The sequence below is a fragment of the Equus caballus genome, chromosome 3 (genome assembly GCF_041296265.1).
Source record: "Equus caballus isolate H_3958 breed thoroughbred chromosome 3, TB-T2T, whole genome shotgun sequence".
Lineage (NCBI taxonomy): Eukaryota > Metazoa > Chordata > Mammalia > Perissodactyla > Equidae > Equus > Equus caballus.
Genome location: NC_091686.1, coordinates 93418479 through 93430794, shown reverse-complemented (window position 1 = coordinate 93430794; position 12316 = coordinate 93418479). Strand labels below are relative to the sequence as shown.

The 12316-nt window shown below is 35.6% G+C and overlaps 1 protein-coding gene across 12 annotated transcripts in view; it reads right to left on the bottom strand.

Annotated features, from left to right (window-relative positions):
- PDS5A (PDS5 cohesin associated factor A) overlaps positions 1-12316 on the bottom strand; it is a 165293-nt gene that overhangs the window by 100747 nt on the left and 52230 nt on the right. For all 12 annotated transcript variants that reach the window (XM_070263969.1, XM_023638213.2, XM_070263966.1 and 9 more), the window contains exons 3-5: positions 4026-4229; positions 2872-2958; positions 2240-2337 (exon numbers count right to left, since the gene is read on the bottom strand). In XM_070263969.1, coding sequence (XP_070120070.1) covers positions 2240-2337; positions 2872-2958; positions 4026-4229 — 389 coding nt within the window. The remainder of the gene's footprint in view (positions 1-2239; positions 2338-2871; positions 2959-4025; positions 4230-12316) is intronic.

The following is a 12316-nucleotide window of genomic DNA, read 5'->3' as shown; positions in this document are numbered from 1 at the left end:
ACCCCTATCAACCTAGGACTCTTATCATGAAAATAACTTTCAAAAATGAAGGTGGAATAAAGACTTTTTCAGACATATAAAAACTGAAAGAATTCTATCAGCAGCTGAGCTGAACTATAGAAAATGTTAAAGGAAGTCCTTCAGACCGAAGAAAAATAACACTAGATGGAAATCTGCACCTACACAAAGGAATGAAGAACACCAGCTACATGGTAAACGTGCCAGTAAATACAAATCAATAAGCTCCTCTTTCAAAAGGCAAGTCTTTTATTTACTCGTTATCGCATGGAAAATTATTTTAATTAGATAATTAGGTGAGCAATAAATTTAGTTCTTTAGATTCAGGAAATAAAAATATCAATAGGATAAAAAAAGGTGTGTGTAAGTAATTGTGAGAGGAAAGAATTATAATTGCAGAGTGAGAAGCAGACTTAAGTGGATAAAGTCACACAAGGGGCAGAATGATGACGATTTCAGAAGGTTTTTTTGTTGGTGGTGATTTTAATTTCAAAAGAAAAAGTTGCAAAAATATGGTAGAATGCAAACAATGGCCACAAATTGTTCTCATCTCTGTATGCACATGCCTTTAAAATGCTGCTCCTCTCTTCAAGATATGGAGCCCATCTAACCAACCTTTCAATCTGGACTTGCCTATGTGCCTTGCTTGGCCAATGAGACATAAGTAAACATGAAGTGAGCAGAGGTTTAAAAAGTGCTTGTGCAGTGGGGCTTGCTGCTTTTGAAATCCAGTCAGCATATGAAGAGAGCTGGGCCAGCCTACTGGATGATGAGAAAAAGACATATGACCCAGTTATTCTCTTACCTCAGCCAAATGCCAGATTTTCAGCCAACTGACTGCAAATACAGGACTGAGTCCAGCCCAAACAAAAAGAACTGCCAAGCAGAATCACAAGCTAAATAAAATGGTGGTTGTTTTAAGCTACCATGTTTGCGCTGTCTTCTTATATGGCAAAAGCTGACTAATACAAAAGGTAACGTTTACATACTTTACCATTTTTTTTTTTTTTTTTTTTTAAAGATTTTTTTTATTTTTCCTTTTTATCCCCAAAGCCCCCCGGTACATAGTTGTGTATTCTTCGTTGTGGGTTCTTCTAGTTGTGGCATGTGGGACGCTGCCTCAGCGTGGTCTGATGAGCAGTGCCATGTCCGCGCCCAGGATTCGAACTAACGAAACACTGGGCCGCCTGCAGCGGAGCGCGCAAACTTAACCACTCGGCCACGGGGCCAGCCCCACTTTACCATTTATTTAACTGACTTTGGTTAGTCAGTTGCCACAGGAAACCTTTTCTCATGCAATGTCTTTACAAGCTTCTATCCCTAAACCAGGTAGTCCAGTCCTTTCCTGTTTATTCCATGTTAAATTCTGTTTTTACCATTCTATCCAAGAAAATGGAAAACATGATATAGTACTCACAAAATACCTACAGAAAAATCTGCTGTGCTGTCCAATATAGAACCATTAGTTAACATCCATTTGGCTATTGAACACGAAGTATATGGCTAAAGCCACATGTTGAAATAATAATGCTTTTGGATACAGTGGGATAGATAAAGTATATTATTTAAATAAATATCACTTGGTTTTTTTTTTTACCTTTCTTAATGTAGCTACTAGAAAACTTAAAATTTATGTGAAATATATATGTTTGTATATAAGGTAATGCTGTAGAATATCTCTCATAACAATGCTTGGTTTACCATACAGAAAACAAGACACTGGACTGAAATCAGTTTGGGCTCTCCTGTTCAGCCATTTGTCCTTGGGCAAGATACCACGCTCCTTCACTGTGCATTAGTTTCCCTGTTTCTATAAGGAAAGAGCATTGCTTAAGATTTTTTTCTAGCTCTAAAATGAGAAGATATCAAAGTTAGTGTGCTTAACCACTTAGCTATTATATCTTCCAGCACTTATTAATGGTACTTACTTATAATACTTATAATTTGTACCTCATAATTTAGTACTTCTTATATAAGGTCTCATACCATTTGCTTTACAAGAGTCAACCAACATAACTGATACCATAATTTGAAATGGTAATATAAGTGCAAAGGCAGCTTTCAGACAACAGAATTGTTATTTTCCTCTTCATGTTAAGTCTTCTAAGGAAAACATTTCCTTGTAACTCTGAAAGATCTTAGTGTATATGCACAGTACACGATACTTCAAGATGCACAGCAAGAAAAAGAAACAAACAGAAATGCTTACAAAATAACTTACTTGATCACTGAGAAGAGAGTCCTAAAAAGCTGAATAAAAATTTCATTGCAATCTTCCAATTCAAAGCAGATGTTATATGATTTAACCCAAGCTAAATTCTTAAATAAATAAATAAAAACAATTATTTACACAGTCACAGAACAGTTACACAAAAGCAAACTCAATAAAATTTAATTTTTAGAATTAGAAATCTATATTAAAGTTATAAAGGCCAAACATATAAAATTACAATTTTAACATAGTCATGTACTTCGACCTTTGAAAAGATATATAGCTATGGGCATTAACCTTCTCTAACTGAAAAATATTAAATTGTTAAAAGTTGGTAGACATATATACACACAAAATATAAGGAGCAGTGAAAATTCAAATTCAACTTAATTCCTTTTTGGATTAGAAAAGAATAAAAACAGAAAGATGAAAATAAAAGTTTCAAATAATGTAACAGTTTTTCAAGTGGAAGATACTTTATCTTTTCAGGATATGAGAAGGAAAAAATGATTGTAAAAGACACTTTATTAAGTGGGCTTTGTATAAAACAAAAAAAGATTCATTTTACATTATAAAGTTACTATAAAGAATTTTCTACAATGTGAAATAGTGTGATGCTTATAAATAATTTTCTTTTTTACCTCTAATAAATAAAAGTATCTATTAAACTGCGGACTCTTTGTATCCTCCAAACCTTTTAATTGTCTGGTAATAAACAAAAATATGTCCTGTTAAAAAAAATGATAAAATATATTAATTGAGACACAAATACTTTCATCCTTTAAAAGTACACTAATAGTCCATATGTATATCCTCCATTACAAACTACAATAAAACAAAATTCTTCTTTAGCCAATGACTTGAGACTGGCCTAGTTCATTATTCAAAATAACTGGAAAAGAGCAAATCACACAGAATTACATCCTTTAGAAGCAAAAATAAATATCACTGCCACAAATCTTTAAGCTTTCTCATTCTGACAGAACTGTAAGTTCTATATCTTGTTACCTTCTACTGTAGAACTTCCACTTTACTCACTCTCTTCATCTTGCATCACGGCAAACAACTATCTTCGTTTTAAGGACCTGAACTTTCCTACATGTAAATAGTAATCTTCACTGCCTAGTTTCGAATTTGATATGTGACCACCAAGTCGTGTAGAACAAAAGCAGTAACAGACTGGTCCAGGAGTTGTACTTTTCATAACGATAGTGCTCCATTTCTTAATAAGTTTTCTTTAGAAGTTTTAATGCAAAACAGTATCAGTATGGGACAAACTGATTTTAGCACTATTTTAAAGAAAGCAGTTCAAAGGATTAAAATTTGCCAAGAATAAAATTATTCAACATATGAAATCAGCTTAAAAGATCAATTCAGAACAGGAGTTCCTCAAACATTTCAAACAAAAGCAGAACCACCAAGATGAGCATTTAGTTTTGAGTGTAGAATAACCTGCAGTGGAAAATAGTCATTTGAATGTGTAAATTCTGTTATACTATTGTGTTGTGTCATTAATCCACTATTTATCCCTTCAATTCAGCCATGTGGGCTCTGTGTTATCCTGAAGGTTAGATATGAGCAGACAGGGACTAGTTTTGATCTGCACCTTTCAATGCCTCATAAAAATACCAATCATTTTTGTGGATACTCAATGAATATTAACTGAATGAATAATTAGTTTGCTTTGCAATTTATTATATAACCTTTGTATGAGAAGATAAATAATATGAAAGTTATGCTCCTAAGGATAAGCTAAACTATAAAGGTAAACCAATTTTGTAAAAATTCTATTTACCTTAAGTTTATCATGGGAAGTATATGGAGCTTCTGGGGCATAGATTCGAAAGATGTCAGCCAAACAACATGCTACAAGGAGACGCACATCTTTATTGGGATTCCTGAGGAAAAATTCAGATGCAAGATGCAAGGCGAGTGGGAGATACTGCTGTTTTTCATCTTCTGAGTCCTGGTCCATATCCATAAAAGTTTTTACTACCATCTGTAAAATGTATAGAAGAAAAATATCATCAACTCCTGATATTTAGAAATCAGTGGAGGATAGAGTTTAAAAAAAAAAATCATCTCCACTACAACATGAACTCACAGTTAGTTACTATCAGAGGATTCACAATCAATTTTTGTAAATCTTCATTTAAGAATCTGGGTAAAGATCACAAGCACCAACAAGTATGAACTTTTGGATTACTCAGGGACACATTATCTGCATTTGCACCAGATTTAGGAAGAACTTAAGACTCTCATTATTCATTTTATACCTAGCCCAGGTAAAAAGTTCTTGGCCTTATATGCACAACCAAATTCATTTGATATCTTGCAACATTCTTATGTTTATTTATATTTTATTATCAAAGTTGCTTTGATTTACGCTCCTTAAAACCGATATTTCATTTCACACTTTTATAGGTTTTACAATTCACAATAGAAAGCCATGTTTAAATATTTTTATGTAGCTGTACTCTGATTAAAAGATTTAATTATAAAATAACCTCTGTTGTTATTTATGGTTACCAAATTAACAAATGTAGATTTTCAAATCACACTAAAATGCAAAAAAGTATAATTTAAAAATCCATAATTTCTCAGCCCCAGAAAATGACCATTATTTACATTTTTGTATATTTTATGCTGGTCCGTTTCCTCTGTAAAGAAGTAAATAAGCATACCATAATTTTTTATTCACTTATCAAATCAAAATCATGCCCTCATGCCTTCAAAATTATTCTTTAAATAAATCATACTTTACCTAACTGGTCTCCATCCTCAAATATTGAAGTTATACATCTATTTCTACTTTTCCAAGACTTTTTATCATGAATAAGTGTTGAATTTTATCAATTATTTTTTCTGCACCTACTGAGGTGATCATATTTTCCTTCTAGTTCCGTTACAGAGTAAATCTCACTGACTGGTTTTCTAGTTTTAATCTAAGTTTGCATTCCTAAAATCTAATTCTAGTCCAAGTTTGCATTCCTACAATAAGGCCAACTGGGTATGATACTTTTGTGTATAGCTAGATTTTGTTAGGTAATATGTTGTTTCAATTTTTGCATTTATATTCATGAAAGAAATTCTTTTCTTAACTTCTATAACTTCTTTTCTTAAGACCACTTTGTTGATTTTAATATTGAGGTTACAACTTTGTCAATTTTAGTATTGAGATTATACTGGCTTGAAACAAATTGGGAAGTGATCCCTCTTCTTTCTATTATATGGAAAGTTTACAGTAAGATGGTTTTATTTTTCTCCCTTAAATATTTAGTGAAGTTCAACTGATCAAAGAACGAATCATAATGAAACTTAGAAAATATTCTGAACTGGATGACCATGAAAATATAAACTGCTGATACTTATGGAATGCAGTTAAAGCTATATATAAGGGAAATTTATAGCCTTAAATGTATATACTATCAAAGAAGAAGGAATGAAAAATCAGCGATCTAACATTTCCACTTCAAGCAGAAAAACAGCAAAGTAAATAAAAAGAAGGTAGAATCAAAGGGGTAAAAAAAATCAAGAATAGATTTCAATCAACTGGAAAACAAACGTACAAAAGAGAAAAACTAACAATGCGAAACATTAATTGTTGAAAAGACTAACAAAACTGATATGCCTCTAGCAAAAGTAAACCAAGAAAAGAGAGGGAAGTCACAAGTTAACAATATGGGGAATGAAAAAGACATCTTATTACTTATCCCAATAATAATACAGGGGAAGGGAACCTGTCACACGAAATAGAGTATCTGAATAATCCTGTTTCCATGAAAAGAAAATGAATCTGAAATTAAAAACCTTCCCACAAAGAAATCTACAATGCCAGATGGCTCCACTCGTGAAAAGTTTCAAACAAGACAACTATGTATAGATATGCGTAGTACTAGCTACTCTGCTCAAAATATCAAGCCCCTCCCAGCCATTCTGCTGTTACAGCTTCATATCTTGGGGTTGGTTATGCAGTCACACTAGTCAGTGAGAGTCTACTTTTAAAGTACAAGCATCCCTATGAAGTTAGTGCCTATTAAGCCTTATATCTTGGTTATCTCTTAACATTTCAGAAGAGACTGTTATCTAATTGGAATTAACAATGACACAGAAGATAAACACCTGAAGTTTAGGAATTCTTAGAGAAGTAAAGAGTACCAAAATGGGAGTTGTGAAGAGATCAAAGATAATCATAACATTCACCTTGGTAGGACTAGTCAGGACACCTGAAGTCATCTTATAAAGATCCCTTTCTACACAGACACAATTCATCTAACATCAATCAACAAAATAATCAAAGCTCACATTTACAGATGAGTAAACTAAGGATCAGTTTAAATCCTCATGCAAGCTGACAAAAGTCAAAAGGAGAGAACATGCAAACCACAGAGATATTTTAGCTTTTATCCTGAAGACAAGAAAGAGTCACTGAATCATTTTGAGCAATAGCATAATATGATCAGATTAGCATTTCATGAAAATACCTCCTTAGTTAAGAGGCAGCCAGTAATGGAATGTCTCACTCACAAGGCTGATGGATCCATCAAAGCTAACTCAGCCAGACTTTCAAGTCTTCAGAGACATCTTACCAAGTGTTCTGAAGCAGTCAGAGCAAGTTCAGTGGGAGGTGAGAGAGGCTTTAAAACAGCAATAAACATTTATTTACCACACAGTTTCTGTGGATGAGGAATTGGGGATTGGCTTAGCTGGGTGGTTTTAGCTTGGAATCTCTCGTGATATTGCAGTCAGTCACGGCTACAGCCACTTGAAGACCTGATTGTGCCTGCAGGACTTGCTTCCAAGGTAACTTATTCTCAGGGCTGGTAAGTCAGCGCTGGCTATTGGCAAAAGGCCCTCCTCTCTACGTGTCCTCTCAGACAGCTGCTTGATTGCCCTCATGGAATGGCAGCTGACTTTCCCACAGTAAGTGATGCAAGAGAGCAAGTCCTAAGTGGCAATCGTTTATGACCTAACCTCAAAAAGCTGTCACTTCCACAAAAGCCTACTAGCTACTCAAGTCAGCCCTAGTCAGTTGGAATATAAGGAAATGAAGATCATTCAGGGCCATCCTGGAGGCTAACTACCATATTATGCCTCCTAATTTTTACATTTTGTGTAGTCCTCTCCCACAGTGACTCCAGGTTTGGCCATGTGACTTATTTTGACTAACAGGACATTAGCAAGCATGATGCAAGGAGAGGCCTGATAACCACTTGCACATAGAGGCTGGAATGCTCCCTACCAGAATCTAGCCACCATACTGTTAGGAAGACCAGACTATCCCAGAAGGAGAGGCCATGCCTAGAACCCTGGAAGATGAGACACCACCTCGAGAGGCAGACTGTGTAGAAGAGAACTGAGAGCCTAGCCAAGCTCCCAACTAAATTTAGCTGCAAGAGTAAACCCCGCTGATACCACATGGAACAGCCAAATCACAGAATTGTGAGAAACAATAAATAATTTTAATTCACTAGTTTTTGTTTTATTATACGGCAACAATTATCTGAAACCGCATCCATTTTGTAGTTTTTTAATATGCCTTTCTGTACTACAGAGGCAGGAAGCTAAAAACTACATTTCCTAGGTTCCCCTGCAATAGGGTCACAGTTGTAATTTTCATTTAGCCAATCAGAAGCACTTACTCAAAATTGGGAAGGTGAAGGTGTAGAATAAGTTGTGTTGCTGTTGCTCCTGCTATTTTTGGCTGGCAAGTATCAAGTGAAGGCATTTTGTGCGTGTATAGTAGCAGCAGCAGCATTACCTTTGTGAAAATAGGGAGGATGCATCCATTTGGTGCTAGTACTGATCTATTGGACATGTGAAGCTCTAGAGCAAATCACTATGGCAATGTTTTACTCATGACAATATTTCCAAGAGGAAGGTGCTATTATCATCTAACTTTATGGATAAGGAAAATTGTGCATTTGTAGGTAATTTGCCCTAGGTCATGAACAGGATCAATACCAGCACGGAAGGAAGAGAGAGAAGAAAATATTAGCCTATCACATATAGTAAGGATATTATTCAGCTGAAATTTGGTTTTAGATAAATACTACACACATGTGTTTGAACTGAGTAGCACAATATAAAGTGCTTTTTTATTTTTTATTTTTTTTGGTGAGGAAGACTGGCCCTGAGCTAACATCTGTGACAATTCTCCTCTACTTTGTATGTGAGATGCTGCCACAGCATGGGTGTGCATGTTCGTGCCTGGGATCTGAACCTGTGAACCCTGGGCCACTGAAGCGGAGTGTGTGAACCCAAACACTACACCAGCAGGTCTGCCTATAAAGTGTATTTCTTAATGTGGGTTTGGTGGGGAAAAAAACAAAAGCAAAAATCTTTTGAAAGCTGTAACAGTACTATATTGTATTAGCTCCTTACCAATATCTTATATCATTTTTGGAATGAGCTACCATTTCCCTTATATGAGGTACCCAGAGCAGTCAAATTCATAGAGACAGGAAATAGAACAGCAGTTACATTCAATGGGGGAGGAGGGAATGGGGACTTAGTGTTTAATGGGCACAGAAATTCAGTTGGAGAGGATGACAAAGTTCTGTAGACGGATGGTGCTGATGGTTGCACAACAAAGTGAATGTACTTTATGTCACTGAAGTGTACACTTAAAAATGGTTAAAATGGTAAGTTTTGTGTTATGTATATTTTACCACGTTTTAAAAAATCAGTACAAATGACTTGTAAAACTGGGGAAACATTTTTCTCCACTGCATGTTAATCAAGGTTACAAGCAAGTGGAGTAAACACAACTATATAAAAACATGCTAAAAGAAATAAACTTCTGAATGAAGTTAATAATACTGTCATAAAAAAATAACACACAAAGGGGCTGGCCCCGTGGCCGAGTGGTTAAGTTCACGCGCTCCGCTGCAGGCGACCCAGTGTTTTGTTGGTTCAAATCCTGGGTGCGGACATGGCACTGCTCGTCAAACCACGCTGAGGCAGCGTCCCACATACCACAACTAGAAGGACCCACAACGAAAAATATACAACCATGTACGGGGGGGCTTTGGGGAGAAAAAGGAAAAAAAAAAAATAATAACACACAAAAAAATCTGGTCCTTGGGAATTTGCCAGGTAAGTTTTCAAAACTTTCAGAAAGGAATGCATCACATATATTGCCATAAAATATAGACAAGTATGGCATGAATGACCTAACCTGGAAAAAACAAAGATGAAGACGACTGTAAATAACTGTCTCTTATGAGCCTAAAAATAAACATCAGAAATGGCATCTTAGGGGCTGGCCCCATGGCCGAGTGGTTAAGTTTTCCCGTGCACGCGCTCTGCTTCGGCAGCTCAGGGTTTCACTGGTTCAAATCCTAGGCGCGGACCTAGCACTGCTCATCAGGCCATGCTGAGGCAGTGTCCCACATACCACAACTAGAAGGACTCACAACCAAAAATAAAATATACAAGTATGTACTGGGGGTCTTTGGGGAGAAGGAGGAAAAGAAAGGGAAGGGAGGGAGGAAGGAAGGAAGGAAGAAAAGAAAGAAAGAAAGAAAGAAAGAAAGAAATGAAAAAAGAAAGAAAGGAAAGGAAAGAAAAGAAAGAAAGAAAAAGAAAAATGGCATCTTAAAGAATTGAATATGGTGTATTTGTTATAAACGGCTTTGTGGGGGTGGGAGGGAAGTAAGAGGAATAAAAGTGGAAAAAGTTAACATCTGGAAAGTACAGGAGCTCTTTGTACTATTCTTGGAACTCTTCTGGCCTGAAATTATATCAAAATAGAATTTTAATTAAAAATAGAAATACCATCTGACCCAGCCATCCCACTACTGGGTATCTATCCAAAGAACTTGAAATCAGCAATTCAAAAACACCCATGTACCCCTATCTTCATTGCAGAATTATTCACAATAGGCAAGACGTGGAAGCAACCCAAGTGCTTCCCCATCAACTGATGATTGGATAAAGAAGATATGGTATATATACACAATGGAATACTACTCAGTCATAAAAAAGTCATCCAACATGGATGGACCCTGAGGGTATTATGTTAAGTGAAATAAGCCAGAGAGAGAAAGACAATCTCTGTATGACTCCACTTACACGTGGAAATTAAACACGTGGACAAAGAGAACAGATTAGTGGCTACCAGGGGAAAAGGGGGGTGGTAGGTGGGCACAAAGGGTGAAACGGTGCACCTACAGTATGACTGACAAATAATAATGTACAACTGAGAAACTTCACAAGTTTGTAAACTATCATAATCTCAATAAAAAGTAAAAACCAAAACAAAACAGAATTTTAAAAAATACATTTACTACATGATATAGGACAAATACATATATTAATAATTGAAATAAAAGTTTCACCAAATAAAACCTGTCTTTAAAAAAAGTTTCTGATTTTAACAGAACATCTTTATCATTTCATCATGTTGATACAGAGATGGTAATAATATGGCAATAAATCACATTTACAAAGTATTCCAATGCTACTTTAAAACATTCGTTCATTCATTCATTCACTCATTCATTTATTTATTTTTGTGAGGAAGATTGTCCCTGAGCTAACATCCATTGCCAATCTTCCTCTTTTTGCTTGAGGAAGATTGTCCCTGAGCTGACATCTGTGCCAGTCTTCCTCTATTTTGTATATGGGACTGCACCACAGCATGCTTTGAGGAACAGTGTGTAGGTCCATGCCTGGGATCCAAACCCGCAAACCCCAGGCCCCTGAAGTGGAGCAGAGGGACTTAATCATTAACACCACTGGGATGGCCCCTCTAAAAACTTTAAAAAAAATAAATCAGAATTGCATGTTTCGTTCACCTAAGTTTTGTCAGGAAAAGGAATTTTGTCTGTTTTGTTAACAGCTGAACCCTCAATGATTAAAAGAGTGACTCGCACAAAGTGGGCATGCAAACTTTTTTTTTTAAAGATTGATAAAATTCATGAAATGCCTTTTTAACATCTAGTCTAATAATATATATTTTTTTAAAAATATGACCCATTATATGTCCCTACTGTTCTGGCATAAAACTTACATAGTTCTAGATAATCAATTAGTATATAACTTCTGTTGGCTAGAAATTTATTTAGAATTTTTAAGTAAATATATTCCTACACATGTGTCTAGAGCAGGGATCACAACTCAAGGGGAAGGACATGGAAATAAGGATTGGGGGAAATGAAAAGCACATGCCCCATCCAAAGACAGAGCTGGCTTCAGCTAATTACTGCCAGGTGAGAATGCAGGTCTAATATTGCATAATCATCCAGTTGTTCAGGACACAACAAAATTTGAAGTGAAATCATCTGATTTGAGGATTTCAGCAACTCCAAAAAGTTTATACCATTGGGAGGGACAAGCAAAACATGCCTATAGGCTCTATGTGGTCCTCAATCAACAATTTGCAAATTGTTGGAAATATTTTAAAGGAAAAATGTCTTTTCAGGTAAACAAATTATTCTGAAAAGCTATTTTCCCACTTCTTTTGTACTTAAATAGAAATACAAGTTTTCTTTAACTAGGTAAATAAAGTTATGAAGAAAATATCCAAATAAACTGATCATTAAAATCTAGAAAGCCTTCAAAATGTTAATGAAGATTTTATAGCACACAATCTTCAACCATACCACAGAAAATATCATTAAATTAAAAGTTTCCACTACCAAAAAGTCATGGTAAAGACAGATCACTTTAGAACATACAAAAAAAATTAATTCCCAATGAAATCAAAGTCAAAATTTGGAAGGGAAAACTAAGAAACTTTAAAAAAATAACAGAAAATATCTTTATGACCTTGAGTAGGAAGGATTTCTTAAATCAAGACACAAAAAAGCACTAACTATGACTGATTCTTGCTCTAAAATTAAAATTAATGTGTATTCATCAAAAGATATCACTAAAAAGATTTTAAAAGACATGCCACCTTGGCCGGCCTGGTGATGCAGCGGTTAAGTGCACACATTCTGCTTCAGTGGCCCGGGGTTCGCTGGTTTGGATCCCAGGTGCAGACATGGCACCACTTGGCAAGCCATGCTGTGGTAGGCGTCCCACATGTAAAGTAGAGGAAGATGGCATGGATGTTAGCTCAGGGCCAGTCTTCCTCAG